Genomic DNA, 25,989 nt, shown 5'->3' with positions numbered 1-25,989 from the left:
CTGGGGGCATTTTGCTGAGGCACAGTGTACAACGTAACAGGACAGGTGGAGTCTATAAAAACTGGAGGATGAGCCTACAATCAAGATTTGACAATTTTGTGTTATGAGAATGAACAGACATACAATGAATATTGTCATTTAATTCATAGATCTACTGAGCCTTTTATTCATAAAGGAAGGATCCAGGCTAGAAGGTGGAGAGAAAGAAACTCAAAAGGGGCCCAAGGTGAAACCTGTCAATTTGTGGTTTCGCATATGATCCTGGTGATGGCAGCCACACCCCGACATGCCTCGGAAAGTTTTTATTTTCCTTCTTTTTTCCCCACAGCCAAGAAAGTAGGAGCCTGATGTACCCTGTAAATGTGAAGAGGAAACTCAGAGCATATTGCATGATTTGTGTCTGAACAGACCCCTGTAATCTGTGTATCTAAGGCTCCTACGGAAGTGATATATCAGAAGATATATGTTCCATTAAGAAATTGAGTGCTTAGAAGGCAAGGAACTGGGCAGGGTTCCATATGGAGCCTGAGATGTTATGGGCTTTCTCAGAAAGCACGAAGTTCTGTGACACATAAGGAAGGTCCATAAACCCAGAGATGGCCTCAAAGACCAGGGCTTCTGACCTGTTGAGAGCTGAGAAACAGGAGTGAGCCTACTGGCATTTGATTAGTGCCGACAAGTTAATAAAATAGTTGGAAGAATACACAAAGAGGGGATGCAAAAGAAGGGTCTGAGGGAAGGTAAGAGGATTAAAGCTGCAAAAACATTCCTCTAATGGATTTCTCAAACACACCAGCCAACAGGCAAGGGCAGGTGTCCTGTCAAGCCATTTCCCCCAGGAAACCTGATCCGTCGTTCTGCAGCGAGGCCTGAGGCCTGCTAACCCTATTTGTAACGGAAGGGCCTGCCCCCTTATTCCCAGCGAGGCGCTCTGAGCAGCCCAGGGACTCGCCAGGAAACTGGCTTTGCAGACAAAGGGGCCTGAGAACAGGCTGCTTTCCTTCATATGCAGCCAACTAGATCTCCCTGCATCTGCCTCTCATCTGGTGGCTGATTAGGCTGTTATTGATCACAAAGCCTCTGCCCCTGCCTGGCCTCCTTCCTGCCCAAAACTGCTAGAAAAGGGGGTGCTCTGATTTTCAGATCGTCCATCACTTCATTACTCTGCCTTTGATCCCTTTTTAGTGAAACTCAACTTTTGCTCCAGCAGCCAAATTGGGAGCATTTGTCTAGTGAAGCAACAGCTAAAGCTTAAGCTTTGGTGGGGGGACAGGGCCAAGGACCCAACTGCTGCTTATTTGTTTTGAAGCCAGGAGGCTCGCCTGCCAGTCGGCCCTTGTGGGGAGCTGGAAGCCCAGCTGGGGTGTCCTGAGTCCTGCCCGCATGGGCTGTCATGCACATGTTGGCATCAGAACAGAGGGGCCGTCTGCCGCATGGCTGACCAGCGCCCCCGCTCTCGCACACCCAGCCTGCCGTCTCCAGCAGGCAGCAGTGGATTGTCAGAGCGTGCAGAAGGCACCGAGAGGGGCTTAAGGGGGAGTGCATAGTGTTATCTAGTGTTGGGGCACTGAGGTGGGTGCATGGAGGACAGCGTGCTCCGTGCACGGATAAGACCTCAGTTACAGTTGGGCAGAAGCCAAGGGCTAAGCTGGAGATGGCGTTCTGATCCCAGACACCTTTCAGTTGCTCACATCTTTCTTGCAAAATGATCTGTTAGGCTTAAGTACATTCTTCCTTGAGGCAGATTTTCTTAGAATGAGGTAAAGGAGGAGGGTGAAACAAAAACTCAGAAACTCTTGGTGGAGTAGTTTTTAGATTTATTAGAGCGTGCATGAGAGTGCTTCTCAGTGACTGAGGAATTTTCCAGGTGCCCCTGAGCTCACAATCGCTCACAGCTCATTGTGGGGAGCCTCCTGACTTGGCAGGTCGGGCACACCCTGTGCTGAGGAGGGTTAAGGCCTTTACATTGCTGGGAAAGCAGATAGCAACATCCAGCTAGAACACACTGAGCACAGGCAGACCACCCTTCCCACAGTCCATACCTTCCTTCTCTCTGGGAGAAAACACATCCGCTCTCTTGGCTGAGAGGCTCAGCCAAGACTGGGCTACATATTTTGTGGGGCTCAGTGCAAAGTGAAAGTCTTCCAAGCGCAGGGCCTGGCACAGCTGCACAGTGTGCATGCCCACCAAGCTGGCCTTGGGCACAGCCTTCCAAACTAGTCACTCAACAAGGACTAAATGAGCATGGTGCATCCTGAAGACGGTGCAGTGGGGCTTGGGGCAGGGGCATGGAGTGCAAAATTAATAGGTTGCCCGCTAGGAATTTGCAATTTAGTTTGGGTTGGTTATCACCAACACAAGACTAAATGATGATGAGATAATTCTTTAAAAGCTCAGAAGGCCCTGCACCCACCCAAAGGAAGGAATCCATGAAAGAGCTCACCTTGACCCCCAGGAACCACTGGTTCAGGCTGGAAAGCAAAATGGGGCCATAGAGATGAATCAGGCATTCTGTCATTGTTTTTGCCACACTACTCGGTCAACAGCATGTATTTCTTCTAGTGTATTTTTCATTTCAGTTATTCTTCAACTGATTGGTTATTCTTTATATTTTCTAATTCTTAGTTAAAAACGTCTTGTAACTTCTTGCTCTATGCATCCATTCTTTTCCCAAGTTCTTGGATCATCTTTACGATCATTACTCAGAACTTTTTCTCTGGTAGATTGCCTATCTCCACGTCACTCAGTTGTTCTTCTGGGGTTTTATCTTGTTCCTTTATGTGGAACATATTCCTCTGTCGTGTCATTTTGCCTAAACTTCTATTTGTATTTTTATGTATGTGGAAGGTTAGTTATGTTTCTCAGCCTTGGAGAAGTGACCCTCAGTAGGGGATGTCCTATGTATCCCAGCAGTACACTCCCCTCTCGTCACCTCGTGGCCAGGGACCAGCTGGTCCCAGGGTAGGTCCAGACCTGTGTTTTTGGACTCAGTTCTGCAGGCTATGTGACTTTTTCTTGCTTCTGGTGTCTGCTCCCCTGGTGGGTGAGGCTGGTCTAGAGGCTTCCTGGTGGGAGGTGCCAGTGCCTGCCCACTGGTGGGTGGAATTGGGTCTTGGCCATCTGGTGGGCAGGGCTGTGTCAAGGAGCATGTTTAGAGGTGGCTGTGTGCTCAGGAAGTCTTTAAGCAGCCTGTCTGTTGATGGGTGGGACTGTGTTCCTGCCCCGTTGGTTGTTTGGCAGAGGTGTGCCAGCACTGGAGCCTGCAGTCTGTTGGATGGGGTCAGGTCTTGGTGCTAATGACCCAAGCAAGATGTCAGCCTTCAGATGAGTAATCCCGATACGTTCGCCACCAGCTTTTATGTCCCAAGAAAGAGCCACAGCCACCCCCTGCCTCCCCAGGAGACCCTCTAAGACCAGCAGGTAGGTCTGGCCAAGGCTCCTATGAAGTCACTGCTTTTGCCCTGGGTCCCTGTGCACACAAGACCTGTGTGTCCTCTAAGAGTGGATCTCTGTTTCCCCCAGTCCTGTGGAGCTCCTGCGATCAAGCCCCACTGACCTTCAAAGCCAAATGTTCTGGGGTCTCCTCCTCTTGATGCCAGACCCCCAAGCTGGGGAACCTGACATGGGGCTCAGAACTCTCTCTTGTTCCCGTGGCAGAACTTCTGTGATACAATTATTCTCCAGTTTGTGGGTTGCCCACCTGGGGGTATGGGATTTGATTATATCTCAAGTGTGCCCCTACTACCATCTTGTTGTGGTTCCTTCTCTGTCTCTGGATGTAGAATATGTTTTTTTGGTAGGTTCCAGTCTTTTCTACTGATGGGTCTTCAGCAGTTAGTTGTGATTCTGGTGTGCTCGTGGGGGGAGGTGAGCTCAAGGTCTTCTACTCTGCCGCTCTGTCCCGACCAACAGCATGTATTTCTTATTCCACATTTATTACACCTATTTTACCTCTTTCCTATGACCCTGGAAGTAATCACTCAAGAAACATTCTATTTTCAAAATATCCAAACTTAGATAAAGGTTGGCCACACTTGGATAAAAGGTTCATGGAAAATTTGTTGTGCTAAGCCCTTGAGCTCATACTAGAGACCCAACTCAACTATGAAATTTGACTTCACAGGCAACATGCATGGGCATCTTGTACCTGACTTGAGTGGCCCAGCTCCAAGATAGTCACTCATTGGTCATTCAGCATTCACTGAGCATCTACTTGCGCCAGGTACTGGTTAGGTTCAGAGGACATATACATGAAGAAGACTTGGTCCCTGCCCCTAAAAAGTTCACAGTTGAATATTGGAATCAAGGGGACAGTGATCCTTTCACAGAAATAAAAGGGCTTTCCTGCCCTGCTCTGTCTTGGCTTGACTAAGAACTTCTTGAAAGTTCCATTAAATGGGAAACCTCTTGACCTCACTGAGTGCCTTGATCACTGAGCTCTCCTCTGGTGAGAGTAGTTTGTTTTTGGTAATTAGCTCATGTCTTCTGTGCGGAACCCGATTCCCACCGCTCCTTTTGCCTTGTCTGGGAACCAACCACACAGGCAGGTGGAGTCTTGCCGTGAACTGCAGTTACACTGCGATGGTATCAGTTCTCAGCCAATCAGAATGTGGTGTGGTCAGCACTCAGAGATGGTGCCTCCAGGGCTTTCTGAGTACCTTTATGGAGAGAGTGTCTGGGTAAATATTTTCATCTCTCTTATCTTATTCTCTATTAGTTTTATTTCCTCTCTTAAATTAAATTCAGCCACAATCCTGAAAACCAAATTTGGAATGCGGTTTTGTTGCACAAATGGCCCATTTTGTTCAGCAACAGCAGTGATTTGGCTCAAAGAGAGTTTTGTTGTTTGGACCGTTGGATTGTTTAGGAAACATCCTGCTTTGGTTCCAGATGGATCTCCATCCTCTCCAGTTTAAATCCCAGTCTTCCTGCCCCTGAGCTAAGTCAGGAGAGACTGCAGCCTGGTGTCAGGACCCTCAGCTCGCCCGCATTCCACTGCCATTAAGCCACACTGGGGACATCCCGCTTTGCCTTAGAAAATCCTTCAGGCATCCACAGATCCCCATCCTTAGCCCTGAGAAAGAATTAGCCATGACATGACATGGAGTCGGCTTTCTGAATCTGCAGGTGGAAAATCCGAGGATACGGCAGGCTGACTGTAATCGTTGTCCAGCACAATTTTATATAAGGGACTTGAGTATCCGCTGATTTTAGTATCCACTGGGGTACCTGGAACCAATCCCCGAGGATACTGGGGAGGACTGCATAGCTCCTGGGTAGCAGGAATCAGCCTTCTGGTTGTAACCACCGTTAGCAATTGAGCAGAATCTCGGGCCTTTCACTTTTCACTGTGGATGTCTGAGGAGAAGGCGATTCTTGATTGAACTGGAAAACAGACAAAAGCATTCTCTATCGTTGTTCCTTTTAGTCTCCACGAGCTGTGCCGGGACATCTGTGCCTTGACTATGACCCATTTCCAGCCAGGCTCAGTGGGGCCGATGGGCCTAGCCAACTTGCCCCCCATGTCAGTGTAACAAAAGAGGCTGGTCTGCGTCACAGGCACCACTTCATGGAATTCTCTGCACCCCGCCCCCTCAACTTATATACACCCAGCTGAGCTCCCCATGCAGTGACGCGGGCCACACATTCCCTCCTGTAAACTCCTCTAGACACCAAAAGGTTGGAGCAAGGACTCGGAGCACCCCCAGAGCACCCCGAGTGTGTGAGCTTCTTGCAGCTGTTGATTGTGACTAAAGACACTGAGGCACAAGCCCACCCTGAAATGTGGCCCTGTCTGCCTCTCTCCTGCATCGAGGCCCAACCGGCCCCTTCCCTTCTTTCCACAGATCTCCAGGACTTCAAGTTAGACGTGCAGCATGTGATTGAAGTGGATGAGGGGAACACGGCGGTCATCGCCTGTCACCTTCCTGAGAGCCACCCAAAAGCCCAGGTCCGATACAGCGTCAAACACGAGTGGCTGGAGGCCTCCAGAGGTGAGCGAACAAGCAGGAGCCCAGCGGCTGGGGCCAGGAGGGAAGCTGGCCGTCTCTGCAGGGCTTCCCAAACCCCTGTCCCCATGCTCGTGAGCTGTCTTCTGCCCTGATATTTAGCCCCGCGGGATCCTGAAGGGACTGGCCTCTGTTGTGGAGGTCCCCTGAACCTGTCGCGAGGAATCTCTTCATCCTTTGAGGCCCTGGCAGATGCTGCTGAGCTGCTGCCATTGGATGAGGGCTGAAACTCTCCCTGTGCAGGCTCCCTGCCACCAGGCATACACAGGAGGGCTGCCTGACGGACCAGACATTCCTGGAGCTGTGGGGTTCCCTGGTGGGAGACAGGGGCTCTTCCCCGCACAGCAGAGCAGTCTTTAGTGGAACTTGAAATATTCCCTCTCCCCATCTTCCTGGTAACGCAACCATCTCAACAGTCACAGCTTCCTGCTAAGTGGACGTGACAGCTGGTCCAGCGGCGACCAAGCTTTTGTCCACAGAGTGCCAGCGGGGAGAGAAGCTCTCTCTCAAGGCCAAGTCAGCTACTTTCCACAACTTACCTGCACTCAAGGCCAAGTAGACCCTATGACTGGACCCGACACTTCAAAATGTGTACCTTTTTAAATGTCCTAGAGATTTAAAAATATCTTTGTTAACTTTCTGGTTATGAAAGGGGAGTATATGTTTACTATAGAAAATACAAAAAACTTTTTTTTTTTAAGGGTAAAAAGCCTAATTCTGCCACTCAGAAATAACACACTTCAAAATGTGTACCTTTTTAAATGTCCTAGAGATTTAAAAATATCTTTGTTAACTTTCTGGTTATGAAAGGGGAGTATATGTTTACTATAGAAAATACAAAAAACTTTTTTTTTTTAAGGGTAAAAAGCCTAATTCTGCCACTCAGAAATAACCGGAGACTGAGAAGAATATGAATGTCTACTGTCCCTAGCAGAAGCCTGGCAGTAGCCCCTAGAGAAGGCCTGCCCATCCCACAAGAGTCAAGGGCTTTTTCCTTTCCATCTGGCATTTGCCTAATCAGCTCACACCTGGGGCGGCCCAGTGACAGGCAGGTACCAGACTCAATGAGCCTAGACTGCAGGGACATCCAGATTGCCAAGGGCAGGCCCCCAGGAAGCTCAAAGCTGATGACCAGTGCTTTGCCTGCCAGGAAGCTAAACACCAGCCCAGTCACCAAGTGTACTGTGAGTCGCTGTGAATCTGTCTCCTGTGGAAAGAAGCTGAACTCAGCCCTGGGACCCCACCCCCATGGCACCCCTGGTCCAGAAGCAGACAGAGCCTAGCAGGCCAGTGATGCAGGGGGAAGGGCTTCAGTGGTATTCATGGAGAAGGGTGGGGCTTGGGGGTTAGAATATCCCTCCCTGGCTGCAGAAATTCAACGGTGAGATGGCTCAGAACTGTGACCATGACAGAGACTGATGGGAAATTCTGAGGTCAATTCCCTCCTTCCTGGTGGCTTGCAGGAATGATCAGCTCATCTCCCCTGAATGCAGCACGGGCCTCTCAGTCCTTACAAATGGCTCTGAGGCAGCACACATCATGCTGTTTCACAAATGAGGAAACAGGATCTGAGAGGTTAATTAACTTGCCCAAGATCACACAGTTAGTATGCGGCCATCCAGAGCTTGAGTCCAGGTCTGGCAGATCCCAAATCCTGCCCCCTTTCCATGGCACCCAAGCTCCCTTAAAAGTTATAAAATGCTCTTCCACAGACCTATGTATGAACTTGGGATGGTGGTGGGGTGTCATCCAGCCAGTCTGGTAGCTGGTTGGTTAGTGTCACTTCCGACACTTCCGCCCCACTAGGTGTGAGGTTTTATGGGGAGAATAGCATTTTCAGTTTGGGCTTGTTGGAATTCAGATATACAACTTCTGACTTGTGCCCTACCTGCCCCTGACCTTTGCGGGAGCTGCTGAGTGCAGTATTCTGGGCCCAAATTCATCCCTGTCCTCTCTTCAGATAACTACCTGATCATGCCGTCGGGGAACCTCCAGATTGTGAACGCCAGCCAGGAGGACGAGGGGATGTACAAGTGCGCTGCCTACAACCCAGTGACCCAGGAAGTGAAAACCTCGGGCACCAGTGACAGGCTGCGCGTGCGCCGTAAGGGGAGGGTCTCATTGATGGAGGGGGGCTGGGGCCGGCGGGGCACCTGGCACGTGTTGTGTTGATGCCACTGCTCCACTGCTATCTCATTTCTTCCTCGTGACAGCTCTCTGCAGGAGGACCTCGGTTCCCCTAAGGCAACCAGAGCCCAAGGGAATTAGTATCTTGCCCCACTTGACATAGGTCATAAGCCCCTGAAGAGCTGTTGGATTCCAAATCCACAGTCTCCAGGCTGCCCCCTGGGGCTGGGCCACCTGAGGCAGGCGGAGGGGATCCTCTGCACCCAGTCCTGGTCCTACACGCTGTCCTTCCTCTCCTTACCCCTCCAGGCTCCACTGCTGAGGCTGCCCGCATCATCTACCCGCCAGAGGCCCAGACCATCGTTGTCACCAAAGGCCAGAGTCTCATCCTGGAGTGTGTGGCCGGTGGGATCCCACCCCCGAGGGTCACCTGGGCCAAGGATGGGTCCAGTGTCGCCAGCTACAACAAGACACGTTTCCTGCTGAGCAACCTCCTCATCGACACCACCAGTGAGGAGGACTCCGGGACCTACCGCTGCATGGCTGACAATGGGGTTGGGGATCCCGGGGCTGCGGTCATCCTCTACAACGTCCAGGTGTTCGGTGAGTGTCTTCTGTAGTCCTTCTCCTCGGCCTTCTCTTATCTGCACGGCCTCTCTAGAAGCTCATAAGCTGAGGCAGGGTCACGTACCTTGTGAGAGGTCACGGGCCAAGTGAGTGATGGAGGAGAACTGAGAGAGTGGGAGGCCTTGGATCCCAGGGGCTAGGGTGCAGGGGCCCGGTCGCCCTTCCCTGTCAAGGCTCTGATGGAGGCGACAGAGGGGACCTTTTCTCTCCTCTGCTGACGTCATGGGGAAGGAGGGAGTCTTGCCCAACAGCAGTCCCCTCCCCAGCCTGTCTGGGCCTGGACGGAGGGGCTCAGCCTTTCTTACCTCTGCTCTGGTTTCCTGGCAGAACCCCCCGAGGTCACCATGGAGCTGTCCCAGCTGGTCATCCCTTGGGGCCAGAGCGCCAAGCTCACCTGTGAGGTGCGAGGGAACCCCCCACCCTCCGTGCTGTGGCTGAGGAACGCCGCGCCCCTCACCTCCAGCCAGCGCCTCCGACTGTCCCGTAGGACCCTGCGGGTGGTCAGTGTAGGGCCCGAGGATGAAGGCGTCTACCAGTGCATGGCCGAGAATGAAGTCGGGAGCGCCCACGCTGTGGTCCAGCTGAGGACCGCCAGGCCGGGTGAGTGCAGCCCAAGGGTCTGAGATTCCAGCTGAACATTTATAGAACCCTTTTCTCAAATGGAATCCAGCTTAAAACCCCAGTATATAAAATAAATAAAAGTGGCTTTTCGTTGTAAGTTTAAATTGACATTGACTTCCTAATAAGTCAGAAGTGCAGATTTTCAGTAGTGCAGATGACTCATTTAAATACTGTATTAAAAAAAAAAAACCATTTTAAATTGGTTTGCAGAACCTGTGGCTTCCTAGAGTTCCGTGGAACCCAGCTGGACAGCCACTGGTCTAGCACAAAGAAAACCACCTCTGTCTTTCTTAGTTTGATTCCTTTCAGTTGACATCTACGTGGATTGAGCAGTTGCTATTTGCTCAGCACTGGGCTAGGCAATGAGGGGGATGCAGAGACCCTACTTTTCCTAGGGAGGAGATAAAACTTACCACAGAATCAACTGGAGAGAAATACAGCAAGGAGTAATGCTGTCTCGTCTTTATCAGGAGCCAGCCTCCTGCGCAGGAGGTCAGGTAGCAGAAGCTAGTGTTGGCGGAGTCTGTGGACGCTTCCTGAAGGAGGAGCGGCCCCTCCTGCCTCTGAGAGTCTCAGACGTATTTACATTCACAGTTCACACCTCCAGGTCCCCGCAGTGGAGCAGGGAGAGACCCACACTATCCCATGGTGTGGATCCCACAGTGGAGGGGACACGTCCCCACACCCACACAGAATGTGAGAAAGAGGATTCAGGCTCCTGCACCGCAGGAGCACATTGAGATGGTTCACTCAGACGCACCTGGTGCAGACACAGGAAAACAAGCCGGGGGCGAGAAGCCCAGGCAGGGGCGTCCGGCTGCCTTTCCCTGTGCCCAGGCTGGGGCACAGCCCTCTACCCCCACGGAGCCTGGCTGTGTGTCCAGTGGGCTGATGGTCACCTCACGTCCTGAGCCAGGGGCTCTTCCTGCCCTGGCAGCCCTTCGCTCTGACGTCTCCCTGTTCTCTCCGTGGAGACAACAGCTGAGCAGGTGGCCGGGGCACTAAGGGCTCTTCCTTACCTTCTCCTTCCTGCTCTGTCCTCCAGGCACCACCCTGCGGCCATGGCGGGATGCTAAGCCGGCCACTGCCACACCTCCTGTGCCCCCGCCCGGACCCGGAAGCCCTGCGCAGATGCCAAAGGGCCACCCAGGGGTCCTGAGGCCTCCGGCGTCGGCGCAGCCAGCGCCCTTGCCGTGCCTGGGAGAGCAGGGGCAGGCGGCCCCCGCCGAGGCGCCTGTCATCCTCAGCTCGCCCCGCACCTCCAAGACTGACTCGTACGAGCTGGTGTGGCGGCCTCGGCACGAGGGCAGCGGCTGGGCACCGATCCTCTACTATGTGGTGAAACACCGCAAGGTATGGTGTCTGGCGTTATGCCTACCTTCCGCTGAGGCTGGGCAGGGCCCTCCGCCCGCTGGCCACCTCCCCTTGAGCTCCTGAAGCCTGGATGAGTCGTCTCCACTGCTGATCGTGACCTTCTGATCCCTGCGGCGAGCTTTCCCACCACCTCCCGGGAAGCTGGTTGTGAGATGGGCATCTGGGGCCCTAAGAGGCCCGGGAAGAAGCCGTGGGTGTGCTTCCAGGTCTGAGCCTCGCGCACCAGCTTCCAGTCCCGAGGAGAGTTCATAGGCTCCCGAGTGACCACCCCCGTCCTCCCCTCTGCCGTTTGTTGTTGCTGTTTTGTTTTGTTTTGAATCTAAGTAAGCTCTGGAACCCGGGCGTGGCAAGCTAGCTCTAGAGCCAGGAAAACAAGTATCTGTGAGCAAGTGTTTTCTCTGAGGGCTACAAAATACTGCCTCAGTTCTCAGGATTCCTCCTGGCTCAGGTTTGACAAGCAGGCCTTTGACAACACATCGTGTTGTTCAGACCTCAGCTATTTCTCCTCGGCAGAAGGAAGTCTGTCCAGGTGGATGTGTTGGGAGCTCCCGGAGGGACCCGGGGACAGAGCTGGGCTGGCCCCCCCTCTTAGACACTCTGCCCTCCGAGACAGGACGCGGCCCCCAGGCTGCCACCCCCGTTCAGGGCTGCACTCTCACCTGCTGTGGCCCCTCAGGGGAGAAGGACATGAAATTCCCCTTAAGAAAATATCCTTGAAAACATTTCTGTTTATCCCAGGTGCATGCTGTTTTTTTTTCCTAAGGCCATTAGACGGTAGAAAATTATTGTTCTTAATGGATTTTTTAAAATCTTATTTGATAAGTAATAATGTATCATAAATGCCAGGTTTTATTATGCATTTCTTTAGTTGCTAACAAAAGTGCCATGGGCACTTGGTAGAAAATACGGAAAATAGAGGAATGCGGAACGAAAAGCATTTGTCAACTTGCCTCCCTCTCCAAAAAGAAACAAAACCAGCGAAACTCAGTGAAAGGTGCCGCCTGTGCAGAAGCTGTGCCCCTGCTCCGGACCCCAATGGTCCCGTCGTTCTGGTCTTCCTCTTAACATGCTCTCCGAGGAGACCTCCAGTCAGGACAGGTCCACAGAGGCACCTAAGGCAAAGCCGCCTCCTAGGTGGGGGTCGAGAGGGGGCAGTTTCTAATTAACCCTCATAGGCAGCCAGCAAAGGGGGTGGATGAGTTTTTAACAAAAAGCAGTGTTGTTCAGCCCAGGTTATGGGGCAGGGCTGGTCCTAATCCTCACTTCCCCGTGTAACTGGACACCTCGATCGCAGAGTTGGAGACAAAGATCAGGGCAGGCCAAATGCTCGTGGTCCCCAGGAGGCAAGAACCAGCATGAGAGCAAGAATAATATTTTTCGGGCCAGTAGGTGGCCATGAAACGGCCTCACCAAGAGGCAGGCTGGCAAAGGCCACTCGAGGTGATCCGGAAACGCCAGTCTGAGGCCGCATTCACCCTCTCAGTATGCGTGACAGTGACTAATTACCGTTCCATTTCTTATTTTCATTTCTGAGCCCAGTGGAAGTGAGGCCAGCGCTAGGAAGCAGAGGGAGAAAAGGGGCACAGGGGAAGTGAGAGGACAGTGCCCCGCTGGGTCTGGCTTCTGTTAGGCTCTGGCCCGTGGGGCACTTGGAGCTGTTAGGTGGACATTGCCAAGGCACAATTATGTCTTGAAAGCAGTTTCATTCTTGAGGGACTAACGTGTCTTCAAGATCATCACATAAGAAAGGGTTTTGAAAGCAAAAATCAGCATTTGGGTTGTGTTTTTTCAGCCCCTCCCCTCTTGCTGGAGACTGGGAGTCATTCAACTCATTTTCACTTTTTCACATGCATGAAGCCAGCTTTCATTTCCTGGTGCATCTGCAGACCCTGGGCTACTGTGTTTGGGTTTCTAGCACCACTGGGGATTCTCAGTTTGTAAAAACTTCTCCCTTTGGAACAAGTCCTGGAAGCCTGACATGAATGAGCCCAGACCATCCCTGTCTGTTGAATAGTAGGTTTTGTTCTATTTTGGAATATTCTGCTTGGGGATAAGAGCTTTTCCTACCAGCTGTTTAATTCCTTCAGCAAACCACAGCTTCAGGCCCCAGCAGGCTCTGGGAGATGTGCACAGTGAGCAGTGAAGTCTGTGTCCTGAAAGGTGGGTGGGTGAGATGAAGCAACCTCTCAGCAATGCCTGTCCGGAAGCCTGGAACTCCTTTTTTTTTTTTCTTTAAAGAGCCAGGAATTTGAAGCCATTAAAGATTAATCTCTAATGGTTACAGTTCATCCACGGTTTTTAAGTTCTAAGCAAGGCCTGAGGGCAGGAGCAGGAAAAGGAGGATTGAGATCCTCACTGAGCGGAGGAAGGGGGGGGCGGCACGTACTTGTTGGGAACCTACTGTGTGCCAGCTTCAGTGCTCCACACGTCACGTAAATCATCGGATTTAAACTTCGGAGTAACCTGAGAGGTTTTATTTGCTTCATTTTCAAAAAGAAAAGCTTAGGGATCAGAAAGATTAGGGAACTTGCTCAGGGTTACACAGCTGGTAACCTGTGTGTGGTAAGAGACAATCCAGATTTGAATCCAGGATGTTCTGGCTCCCAGACTTCCTTTCTAGGGTAGGTTACGATTATGAGCTTGATCTCTGGAGTCAAGTCAGGGTTTCTGCGCTCACTGGCAATGTGGTCTTAGACAAATCACTCATCTCTCTAAACCTTAGTCTCCGCGTTTGTGAGGTGGGAACAATATTAACACCCATTTCTTGGGCTGTCGTCGTGGAAGCGTGTTATGGTGCATACAACGTGCTTAGTCGCTGATTTGCCAGCACATAGTAAGCTCTCAAAAAATGTGGCCATTTCTATGATGCTGCTGCTTTTATCATTCTCATCATCATCTCATTAGAATTTAAACTAAAGGTACTGTGTTTGTTTGGTTTAAATAGATCAAGGAGAAAGAAAGTTAAATAGGGAGGGTTTTACACTTGATCTTAGCCAAAAGGCCGAGAAGCCATAGGGAGGTTTTTAGAAAGAGAGCGGGTCTTTGGAGAAACTCTCAGCAATGTCAGCTGGGCCTTTTGACCCTCCCCACAGAGTTTTCTTTGATGAGATCATTAGATGAGGGGTCAGGGAGCCTGACTTTATTGTCCCAGCGAGGATGGATGTCCCAGAGCCAGCAGGAATGGTCTGCCTTCTGTAGGGCCACCTCTCCCACAACCTGGCCCATTTCCCCTCCCTTTCTTCTGTCCTCTTGGGCTCAGTTCTGCTTTCCTTGCAACCTACAGCCCACCTGTAGCTCCAGGCCAAGATGTCGGTCCTTATACCAGCCACCTTCTCCAGCAGGTCACAAACTCCTCTGACGACTGGACCATCTCTGGCATTCCAGCCAGCCAGCACCGCCTGACCCTCACCAGACTCGACCCTGGGAGCTTGTATGAAGTAGAGATGGCAGCCTACAACTGTGCAGGCGAAGGCCAGACGGCCATGGTCACCTTCCGAACTGGTAAGGGCCCAGTGTTGCCCCCAGCTTGGGGTTTCCATGGGCCTGAGCAGTCCTACCAGGCCAGGTGGGCATCCTGCTCACCTTGCCCCAGCTTTTCACCTTGGACTTTATCTTCCTTTCAGCTCCTGCCTCCCTCTGGTCTGCATGCCTAGGCTGAGGTGCCACCTCGCGTCAGGACAGGCACCAGCTGGCCTCTGGCATCCCTTTGCCCCTTTCACACTCGGGGGGCCACGTGCAATCCCATGACTGTCAGGCAGAGCTGGAAATCAGACCACACTTCCAGTGTCCTCTATTATTTCCATGGTCTTGTCAGATCCCCTGGCGCAGCTTCAGGTGGAAAGGACTGTGGAAAGAGAGACCTAATGCACACTCCCTCTCATGCTGATCTCAACCCATTTCTACCCAGGACGGCGGCCCAAACCTGAAATCATGGCCAGCAAAGAGCAGCAGATCCAGAGAGATGACCCCGGAGCCAGCCCCCAGAGCAGCAGCCAGCCGGACCACGGCCGCCTGTCCCGTAAGCCCCCGGCAGCCCTGAGGGCGGAGGTGACAAGCAGTCAGAACTGGAACCAGGTCCACCGCCTCAGAAGGCTCACTGCTGCAGGTTGAACGGGGTCTTGAGTCCCAGAGTCCTTGTGACATTTTCCTGGCCTCTCCCCAATTAACCACAGCAAGGAGATATGGATTGGAGCTTTTCAAGGGCTCCTCCCAGGAGAGAGTGACCCAGAGAGCCCTAGGAAGATCTGACGCGGCCACCAGGGGGTGAGGGCTGTGGGGTGAAACTGGCCCCCATCAGGAACAGGCCAGGTCTAGTCACATTACAACCATCTTGTCATCATGTCCTTTCCTCCTGCTTCCTTCCTCCCTTGGGTATGGTCTCCTGCAGCCCCAGAAGCTCCAGACAGGCCCACTATCTCCATGGCCTCTGAGACCTCAGTGTATGTGACTTGGATTCCACGTGGGAATGGCGGCTTCCCCATCCAGTCCTTCCGAGTGGAGTACAAGAAGCTGAAGAAAGTGGGGGACTGGATTCTGGCCACCAGTGCTATCCCTCCCTCCCGGCTCTCGGTGGAGATCACAGGCCTAGAGAAAGGTAGGGCCCTGGCCACTGCCCTCCCTGGTCCCCCGGCTGCCCCCGGCCCCCTGGAGGAGAAGGGAAGCTTTGGAGGGTCTTCTCTCTGCTTGTCGTCCACCCACCGCCAGGCTCTTGTGGCCACTCTTGGTCGTGTTACCTCAGTCCCACAAGGCCTTCCTTCTCCCTCCCTCTCTCCATAGTTGGTCCCAAGCCACCTCCTGTGTGGCGCCTCCTTTTTTTTTTTTATTTTAACTTTTTATCTTATATTGGAGTATAGCCGATTAACAATGGTTAGTTTCAGGTGTACAGCACAGTTATACATATATCCTTTTTCAAATTCTTTTCCCGTTTAGGTTACATAATATTTTTTTTAAAACTTTTTATTTTATATTGGAGTATAGCCGATTAACAATGTAGTGATAGTTTCAGGTGCACAGGGAAGTGACTCAGCCATACATATACATGTATCCATTCTCCCCCAGACTCCCCTCCCATCCAGGCTGCCACATAACATGGAGCCGAGTTCCCTGTGCTATACAGTAGGTCCTTGTTGGTTATCCATTTTAAATACAGCAGTGTGTACATGTCAATCCCAAACTCCCTAACTATCCCTCCCCCGCCCCACCCTTCCCCCCTTGTCTTGTCAGTCTGTTTCTGTTTTGTAAGTAAGTTCATTTGTATCATTTTTTTTTTCAGATGCCACATATAAGGGATACCATATTGATATTTGTCTTTCTCTGACTTAACTTCACTCAGTATGACAATCTCTAGGTCCATCCATGTTGGGGCAAATGGCATTATTTCATTCTTTTTTTATGGCTGAGTAATATTCCATTGTCTATAAGTACCACATCTTCTTTATCCATTCCTCTGTCAATGGACATTTAGATTGCTTCCACGTCTTGGTTATTGTAACCAGTGCTGCAGTGAACATTGGGGTGCATGTATCCTTTCGGACCATGGTTTTCTCCAGATATATGCCCAGGAGTGGGATTGCAGGATCATATGGTATAGCTCTATTTTTAGTTTTTTAAGGAACCTCCATACTGTTCTCCATAGCAGTTATACCAATTTATATTCCCACCAACAGTGCAAGAGGGTTCCCTTTTCTCTGTGTGGCTCCTTTCTAATGAGGGTAGGAGTGCTTGAGTCCTTTGGGGCTTGCTTTTGGGTAAGGGCTGCCCAAAAGATCCCTCCAGGCCCTGAGCCTGGATGGGCTGAAGGGGAGGGAGATGGTGTCTCCCAGCCCCCAGGTTCAGTGAGTTTCTCTCCCCAGGCACCTCCTACAAGTTCCGAGTCCGGGCTCTGAACATGCTGGGGGAGAGCGAGCCCAGCGCCCCCTCCCGGCCCTATGCTGTGTCAGGCTACAGCGGCCGCGTGTACGAGAGGCCCGTGGCAGGCCCTTACATCACCTTCACCGATGCCATCAACGAGACCACCATCATGCTCAAGTGGATGGTAAGTGGCCTAGCGCAGCCAGCAGTGGAAGACGGTGCTGAGCTCCATGTTGGGCGGGAGCTGGACGCTGCAGCCCGGGCAGAAAGGAATCACCTTTCTCCCTTGGCTCATCCTAGGCTGCCACCCCTTTAAGTGTTCCTCCACCTTCGTACCTGGGAATTGGGCCAGAGGGACTCAACCTCGCAATACCCAGGAAGCTTCAGAGGGGACTTAAGTCTTTGAAGAAATGACCATTTGTTTCTTGTCTCCAAAAGTTAGGGACTCCTAGGCTAAATAAAATAATGAGTGATCACTACAGCACTGTCCAGAGAGCCTTGGGGAGATCATCAGAAATGTGTGTCAAGGTCTCCAGTGAATTTTTAATTAATTTTTATTGGAGTATGGTTGTTTTACAATGCTGTGTTAGCCTCCACTGCACAACAAAATGAATCAGCCATACACATACAGATATCCCCTCCCTTTTGGACTTCCCTCCCATATAGGTTACCACAGTGCATTAGGTAGAGTTCCCTGTGCTATACAGTATATTCCCATCAGTTGTCTATTTTATACATAGTATCAATAATGTTTATGTGTCAATCCCAGTCCCCCAATTCCTCCCTCCCACCCCTTTCCCCTCCCAGTCTCCCAATTCCTCCCTCCCACTCCTTTCCCCCTTGGTATCCATACATTTGTTCTCTACATCTATGTCACTATTTCTATTTTGCAAATAAGATCATCTATACCATTTTTCTAGATTCCACAGATATGCGTTATTATACGATATTTGCTTTTCTCTGACTTAAGTTCACTCTGTATGACACTCTCTAGGTCCATCCCCATCTCTACAAATGACCCAATTTCATTCCTCTTTATGGCTGAGTAATATTCCATTGTATATATGTACCACATCTTCTTTATCCATTCCTCTGTTGATGGGCATTTAGGTTGCTTCCATGTCCTGGCTATTGTAAATAGTGCTGCTATGAACATTGGGGTGCATGTGTTTTTCTGAATTACGGTTTTCTCTGGGTATTTGCCCAGTAGTGGAATTGTTGGGTCATATGGTAATTCTATTTTTGGTTCCTTAAGAGAACTCCACACTGTTTTCTGTAGTGGCCGTATTAATTTACATTCCCAACAATAGTGTATGAGAGTTCCCTTTTCTCCACACCCTCTCCAGCATTTCTTGTTTGTAGATTTTTTGATAATGGCCATTCTGACCAGTGTAAGGTGATACCTCATTGTAGTTTTGATTTGCATTTCTCTAATAATTAGTGATGTTGAGCATCTTTTCATGTGTTTGTTGGCCATCTGTATGTCTCCTTTGGAGAAATGTCTATTTAGGTCTTCTGCCCATTTTCGGATTGGGTTGTTTGTTTTTTTGATATTGAGCTGTATGAGCTGCTTGTATATTTTGGAGATTAATCCTTTGTCCATTGATTCGTTGGCAAATATTTTCTCCCATTCTGAGGGTTGTCTTTTGGTCTTGTTTATGGTTCCCTTTGCTGTGCAAAAGCTTTGAAGTTTCATTAGGTCCCATTTGTTTATTTTTGTTTTTATTTCCATTTCTCTAGGAAGTGGGTCAAAAAGGATCTTGCTGTGATTGATGTCATAGAGTGTTCTGCCTATGTTTTCCTCTAAGAGTTTTATAGTGTCCAGTCTTAAATTTAGGTCTCTAATCCATTTTGAGTTTATTTTTGTGTATGGTGTTAGGGAGTGTTCTAATTTCATTCTCTTACATGTAGCTGTCCAGTTTTCCCAGCACCACTTATTGAAGAGCTGTCTTTTCTCCATTGTATATTCTTGCCTCCTTTGTCATAGATTAGGTGAGCATAAGTGCATGGGTTTATCTCTGGGCTTTCTGTCCTGTTCCATCAATCTATATTTCTGTTTTTGTGCCAGTACTATACTGTCTTGATTACCGTAGCTTTGTAGTATAGTCTGAAGTCAGGGAGCCTGATTCCTCCAGCTACATTGTTCTTAAGATTGCTTTGGCTATTTGGGGTCTTTTGTATTTCCAAACAAATTGTAAAACTTTTTGTTCTAGTTCTTTAAAAATGCCACTGGTAATTTGATAGGGATTGCGTTGAATCTGTAGATTGCTCTGGGTAGTATAGTCATTTTCACAATATTGATTCTTCCAATCCAAGAACATGGTATATCTCTCCATCTGTTTATGTCATCTTTGATTTTTTTCATCAGTGTTTTATACTTCTCTGAGTACAGGTCTTTTGCCTCCTTAGGTAGGTTTATTCCTAGGTATTTTATTCTTTTCGTTGCAGTGGTAAATGGGATTGTTTCCTTAATTTCTCTTTCTGCCTTTGTGTTGTTAGTGTATAGGAATGCAAGAGATTTCTGTGTATTAATTTTGTATCCTGCAACTTTACCAAATTCATTGATTAGCTCTAGTAGTTTTCTGGTGGCATCTTTAGGATTTCCTATGTATAGTATCATGTCATCTGCAAACAGTGACCGTTTTACTTCTTCTTTTCCAATTTGAATTCTTTTTATTTCTTTTTCTTCTCTGATTGCCTTGGCTAGGACTTCCAAAACTATGTTGAATAATAGTGGCGAGAGTGGACACCCTTGTCTTGTTCCTGATCTTAGAGGAAATGCTTTCAACTTTTCACCATTGAGAATGATGTTTTCTGTGGGATTGTCATATATGGCCTTTATTATGTTGAGGTAGGTTCCCTCTATACCCACTTTCTGGAGAGTTTTTTAAATCATAAATCAGTACTCAATTTTGTTGAAAGCTTTCTCTGCATCTATTGAGATGATCATATGGTTTTTATTCTTTAATTTATTAATGTGGTGTAGCACACTGATTGATTTGCATATATTGAAGAATCCTTGCATCCCTGAGATAAACTCCATTTGATCATGGTGTATGATCCTTTTAATGTGCTGTCAGATTCTGTTCGCTAGTATTTTGTTGAGGATTTTTGCGTCTGTGTTCATCAGTGATACTGAACGGTAGTTTTCTTGTTTTGTGATATCTTTGCCTGGTTTTGGTATCAGGGTGATGGTAGTCTCATGGAATGAGTTTGGGAGTGTTCCATCCTCTGCAATTTTTTGGAAGAGTTTGAGAAGGATAGGTGTTAACTCTTCCTCTAAATGTCTTACAGAATTCACCTGTGAAGCCATCTGATCCTGAACTTTTGCTTGTTGGAAGGTTTTTAATCACAGTTTCAATTTTATTACTCATGATTGGTCTGTTCGTATTTTCTATTTCTTCTTGGTTCAGTCTTGGAAGGTTGTACTTTTCTAAGAATTTGTCCATTTCATCCAGGTTGTCCATTTTATTGGCATATAGTTGCTTGTAGTACTGTCTTATGATCCTTTGTATTTCTGTGGTGTCAGTTGTAACTTCTTTTCATTTCTAATTTTACTGATTTGAGTCCTCTCCCTTTTTTTCTTGATGAGTCTGACTAAAGGTTTATCAATTTTGTTTATCTTCTCAAAGAACCAGCTTTTAGTTTTATCGACCTTTACTATCGTTTCCTTCACTTCTTTTTCATTTATTTCTGCTCTGATGTTTATGATTTCTTTCCTTCTACTAACTTCGGGTTTTGTTTGTTCTTCTTTCTCTAGTTGCTTTAGATGTAAGGTTTGGTTGTTTATTTGAGATGTTTCTTATTTCTTGAGGTAAGGTTGTATTGCTATAAACTTCCCTTGTAGAACTGCTTTTGCTGCATCCCATAGATTTTGGGTCATCGCCTTTTCATTGTCATTTGTTTCTAGGTATTTTTTGATTTCCTCTTTACTTTCTTCAGTGCCCTTGGTTATTTAGTAGCGTATTGTTTAGCCTCTATGTGTTTGTATTTTTTACAGTTTTTTTCTCATAATTGATTTCTAATCTCAGAGCGTTGTGGTTGGAAAAGATGCTGACTACGATTTCAGTTTTCTTAAATTTACTGAGGCATGATTGGTGACCCAAGATGTGATCTGTCCTGGAGAATGTTCCATGAGCACTTGAGAAGAAAATGTATTCTGCCACTTTCAGGTGGAATGTCATATAAATATCAATTAAGCCCATCTTGTCTAATGTGTCATTTAAAGCTTTTGTTTCCTTATTTATTTTCATTTTGTATGATCTGTCCATTGGTGTAAGTGGAGGGTTAAAGTCCCCCACTATTATTGTGTTACTGTCGATTTCTCCTTTTATGGCTCTTAGCATTTGCCTTATGTATTGAGGTGCTCCTATGTTGGGAGCATAGGTATTTACAGTTGTTATATCTTCTTCTTGGATTGATCCTTTGATCATTATGTAGTGTCCTTCCTTGTCTCTTGTAATAGTCTTTATTTTAAAGTCTATCTTGTTTGACATGAGTATTGCTGCTCCAGATTTTTTGATTCCCATTTGCATGGAATATCCTTTTCCATCCCCTCACTTTCAGTCTGTATGTGTCGCTAGGTCTGAAGTGGGTCTCTTGTAAACAGCATATATATAGGTCTTGTTTTTGTATCCATTCAGCCAGTCTGTGTCTTTTGGTTGGGGCATTTAATCCATTTACATTTAAGGTAATTATAGATATGTATGTTCCTATTCCCATTTTCTTAATTGTTTTGGGTTTATTTTTGTAGGTCTTTTTCTTTTCTTGTGTTTCCCTCCCAGAGAAGTTCCTTTAGCATTTGTTGTAGAGCTGGTTTGGTGGTGGTGAATTCTCTTAGCTTTTGCTTGTCTGTAAAGCTTTTGATTTCTCCATCGAATCTGAATGAGATCCTTGCTGGGTAGAGTAATCTTGGTTGTAGGTTTTTCCCTTTCATCACTTTAAATATGTCCTGCCATTCCCTTCTGGCCTGAAAAATTTCTGCTGAAAAATCAGCTGATAACCTTATGGGGATTCCCTTGTAGGTTATTTGTTGCTTTTCCGTTGCTGCTTTTAATATTTTTTCTTTGTATTTAATTTTTGTTAGTTTGATTAATATGTGTCTCGGCGTGTTTCTCCTTGGGTTTATCCTGTATTGAACTCTCTGTGCTTCCTAGACTTGATTGACTATTTTTTTTCCCATGTTAGGGAAGTTTTCAACTATAATCTCTTCGAATATTTTCTTGGCCCTTTCCCTTCCTCATCTTCTTCTGGGACCCCTATAATTCGAATGTTGGTGTGTTCGATGTTGTCCCAGAGGTCTCTTAGACTGTCCTCAATTCTTTTCATTCTTTTTTCTTTATTCTGTTCCTCGGCAGTTAACTCCACCATTCTGTCTTCCAGCTCACTTATTCGTTCTTCTGCCACTGATTCCTTCATATGTATTTTTCATTTCAGTTATTGTGTGGTTCATCACTGATTGTTTGTTCTTTAGTTCTTGTAGGTCCTTGTTAAATGTTTCTTGTATTTTCCCCATTCTATTTCCTAGATCTTGGATCATCTTTATTATCATTGCTCTGAATTCTTTTTCAGACAGCTTGCCTATTTCCTCTTCATTTATTTGGTCTTGTGGGAGTTTACCTTGCTCCTTTGTCTGCAGAGTATTTCTCTGTCATTTCATTTTGTCTAACCTACTTTGTTTACGGTCTTCTTTCTGCAGGCTGCAGGGTCGTAGTTCTTCTTGTTTCTGTTGACTGCCCCCTGGTGGATGAGGTTGGTCCAGGGGCTTGTGCAGGCTTCCTGGTGGGAGTGCCTGGTGCCTGTGCTCTATTGGGTGGAGTTGAGTCTTTTCCCTCTTTTTTTTTTTTTTTTTTTTTTTTTGCTGTACGCGGGCCTCCACTGTTGTGGCCTCTCCCGTTGCGGAGCACAGGCTCCAGACGCGCAGGCCCAGCGGCCATGGCTCACGGGCCCAGCCGCTCCGCGGCACGTGGGATCCTCCCAGACCAGGGCACGAACCTGTGTCCCCTGCATCGGCAGGCGGACTCTCAACCACTGTGCCACCAGGGAAGCCTGAGTCTTTTCCCTCTTGATGGACAGGGCTGTATCAGGTGGTATGTTTTGGGGTGTCTGTGAACTTAGTACAATTTTAGGCAGCCTGTCTACTGATGGATGGGCCTGTGTTCCTGTCTTGCTGGTTGTTTGGTGTGAGGTGTTTAGCACTGCAGCCTGCAGGCAGTTTTGTGGAGTTGGGTCTTGGTGTTGATACAGATACCTTCAGGAAGGTGCATGCCAATTAATATTCCCTGGGCCCAGGAATTTTCTGGTGTTCCAGCATCCTGGACTCTATGTCCCCACCCTGGAGGCCCAGGCCCAACCCCTGGTCAGGGTCTCCAGTGAGTTTTAAACTCTAGGCCAGGGTAAAATTTCCATCCACCAGTGGTTCTGCTCACACGATGATTTCTCTGCCCCATTGTCAACTTGTTTCTTCTTTCTTCCCTGTAGTATATTCCAGCAAGTAACAACAACACCCCAATCCATGGCTTTTATATCTATTACCGACCCACGGACAGTGACAATGATAGTGACTACAAGAAGGATATGGTGGAAGGTGAGAAACACCTGTGTGAGATAGTTTCCTCTGTTGGCAAGGGGCTCTAGGAGTTGGTGAAAGTAGAAAATGTGGGCTGGCCTGCCCCACATTGTTGGCTCTTTCTTGACACACTTGGGGTCATTGAGTTCATAAACCCACATGCTTTGTTCCATGGTGATGGGACAACAGGAACGTGGGTGGGCACCTAGAACGTTGCCTCCAGTGGGGGCCAAGCAAGCCACATGCATAATCATCATGCTGACACTCTCTCTGTCTTTCCCAGGGGATAGATACTGGCACTCCATCAGCCACCTGCAGCCAGAGACCTCCTATGACATTAAGATGCAGTGCTTCAACGAAGGAGGGGAGAGTGAGTTCAGCAACGTGATGATCTGTGAAACCAAAGGTGATCTCTTTGGGTTCCCTGATCTCCTCTTGCTCTCCTCCCAGCAGACTAGGGCAAAATCACTGCTCTGTGTGCCATGCTGGGTGTCTCTTCTCCAGAATGACTCCTTATTTTCCAAGTATCCCCAAACTTTGTCATCTTAACCCTTCTCTTCCTTTGCCTGTGCTTCGTATTAAGTACGAGTGGGCTGCCATCATGACGGTTTCACGGAGCTTGGGAATTAACTCACACATGAACTCATGGCATGAACCCACTCTTAAGTTGGGAGCTTTCTATAAACACTTTATTCCTACAGTAATATTTGGTACTCACATTGGTTAGTTTACTTAATTTAACTACAACCCCATGGGAAAAGAAAGAAACTGAGCATCAGGACATGTTATACCTTGACCAAGGTCACACAGCTGGTTAGCAGTGGAGCACACTTTGGGCCAAGTTTGTCTAACTACAAGCCCAGACTCTTTCTCTGCACTAAGACACGTTAAATATATTCATATAATAACTTAATTTTTGCACATTGTCAAGTGGATAGATATCATTTCCATTTTGCAAATACTGAAAGGTGTATTGCAAAAAAATGTAATCAGGAGAAGATCCCAAAGGAGCAGGGATGGAGCCAAGACAACAATCCATTTTCCTGTCATGGCAACATTCTGTCTCCCGTGTGCCCTTCCTGACCTCTTCTGTCATGTACGGTGGAGTGAAGGGGCAGATGCACACACAGCCAGCAGTCCTGTGTCGGGACACAGAGTGCCTGGGGCAAAGAACAGAGACTTCACATAGCCTTCACACTGGTCTTCTGGAAGGACTGAACCTTCAGCAGGGTGGAGGCAGCGGCCTGGGGCATAGGACAAACCTTCACGTAGCTCTACATGGTGGGAGGACGAGAGAGGGCAGTGCTCAGGGAAGAGGCCACGGGCATCAGGGACCCTGTGGGCTGTGAGGTGGAGAAGGGTCGTTGTTGGATTTGATGGTCAGGAAGGGTCACTGGTGACTAGGCAGGAATGGGCTGAGGGGAGAGAACCGGGGCCGCGAAGGAAAGGTGAAGAGAAGGGGTGGGTTTGAGCATCTTTTCTGAGGGAGCGTAGGGAGCACCAGGGACTGATAGTGTGTTGAGGCTGGGAGAGAGTGAAAGGAGTTCAGCATAAACCTTGAGGTTTTGAACTTGAAGAACCACACAGGTGGTGGTGCCATTTTTCGAAATGGGGAAAGCCAGCAGGGAACTCGCTTCCACAAGAAAGGAACAACGTGAACCACTTGGAGGCGTACCTGAGTCTGATTCTTCTGAGATGTTGAAATGCAAGTGTCCCGTGAGGGAAGCAGGTCTCCTGCCCAGGGAGGACCCTAGGTAAGGGTATTTGGTGGTCACTGGGATGTAGGCTGAAATCACGGGAATAGAGGGAAGAAGAAGACAGAGTGTAGACTGAGAGGGACCAGGAGGACTTCTCAGTGTCTTGAGGCAAAGACAGGGAGAAAAGGGCAAGAAGAGAGAAATGTAAGCAGCAGCAGAGAGGTTACGGGAAACCCAGAAGACTGTAGTATCAGAAAGTCATTGGGGAGGACAGCTGCGAAAAGGAGTTAACGATGTCAGAGGCATCCTGATAACAGCAAAAGCCAGATGCCGAGGTTGCCACCTCGTAAACTTTTGGATTGGCATTTCTCTAGCACTGTCAGTCCTAGTGAGCCCCGAACCCCATCTCCCTGCTCTGCACCCCAGCTCAGACCTAGGATTTCACATCTCTCGATGCACCCAGGAATAGCAAATTCACGGGGAAGTTCTTCCATTCCCAGTTCTTTCTGGTTTCAGGTACTTTTTATATTTTCTTCCAAAAGTTCCCCAGCTATGCTTCTACAAAACCCCTACACCACTTCTGCCCCCAAAGACCCAGTCTGCCCCTAGTGCTTGGTGCACAAATATCTCAGGGGGTTTTTTGAAGTATAAGGCTCAAGTCTCTTCAGTGCCGCCCAGTTTCACACTAGATGTCAATTTCATGCTGAGCTTGGACACCACACTCATCCACCAGAGGCCCTGTCTTATAAGTTTGACCCCATTTCTCACACCCATGGAATCAGGATATTGTTTTCCTATTTTTCATGAAAGAAATGTCAAAGAAATAGAGGCTGAAGTGAGTTTTGTCCCAATTAACAGCCCGGAAGTCTTCTGGTCAGCCTGGTCGAGTCCCACCGCCAACTCTGGCCCCGCCACAGCTACCACCCCATGAAACCATAGAGCGGCCGGTGGGCACAGGGGCCATGGTGGCCCGCTCCAGTGACCTGCCCTACCTGATTGTCGGGGTCGTCCTGGGCTCCATCGTCCTCATCATCGTTGCCTTCATCCCCTTCTGCTTATGGAGGGCCTGGTCTAAGCAAAGTGAGTGAATGACCATCCTCAACACCAAGGGGAAGGA

The 25,989-nt window shown here is 48.5% G+C and overlaps 1 protein-coding gene across 5 annotated transcripts in view; it reads left to right on the top strand.

The window, feature by feature from the left end:
- Positions 1-25,989, top strand: part of BOC (BOC cell adhesion associated, oncogene regulated) — an 81,300-nt gene that overhangs the window by 50,345 nt on the left and 4,966 nt on the right. For 3 of the 5 annotated variants that reach the window (XM_082625894.1, XM_082625892.1, XM_082625893.1), the window contains 12 exons: positions 5,847-5,993; positions 7,969-8,112; positions 8,445-8,738; positions 9,090-9,362; positions 10,429-10,736; positions 14,096-14,258; positions 14,665-14,775; positions 15,145-15,351; positions 16,610-16,791; positions 23,088-23,193; positions 23,459-23,581; positions 25,731-25,952. In XM_082625894.1, the coding sequence (XP_082482020.1) occupies positions 5,847-5,993; positions 7,969-8,112; positions 8,445-8,738; positions 9,090-9,362; positions 10,429-10,736; positions 14,096-14,258; positions 14,665-14,775; positions 15,145-15,351; positions 16,610-16,791; positions 23,088-23,193; positions 23,459-23,581; positions 25,731-25,952 (2,280 nt within the window). The remainder of the gene's footprint in view (positions 1-5,846; positions 5,994-7,968; positions 8,113-8,444; positions 8,739-9,089; positions 9,363-10,428; positions 10,737-14,095; positions 14,259-14,664; positions 14,776-15,144; positions 15,352-16,609; positions 16,792-23,087; positions 23,194-23,458; positions 23,582-25,730; positions 25,953-25,989) is intronic. The other 2 variants (XM_082625895.1, XM_082625896.1) reach the window with 2 other exon arrangements.

The sequence above is a fragment of the Mesoplodon mirus genome (assembly GCF_964341445.2).
Source record: "Mesoplodon mirus genome assembly, chromosome: 6".
In the NCBI taxonomy this organism is placed as follows: Eukaryota; Metazoa; Chordata; class Mammalia; order Artiodactyla; family Ziphiidae; genus Mesoplodon; species Mesoplodon mirus.
This window is presented reverse-complemented; position numbering and strand designations above follow the sequence as displayed.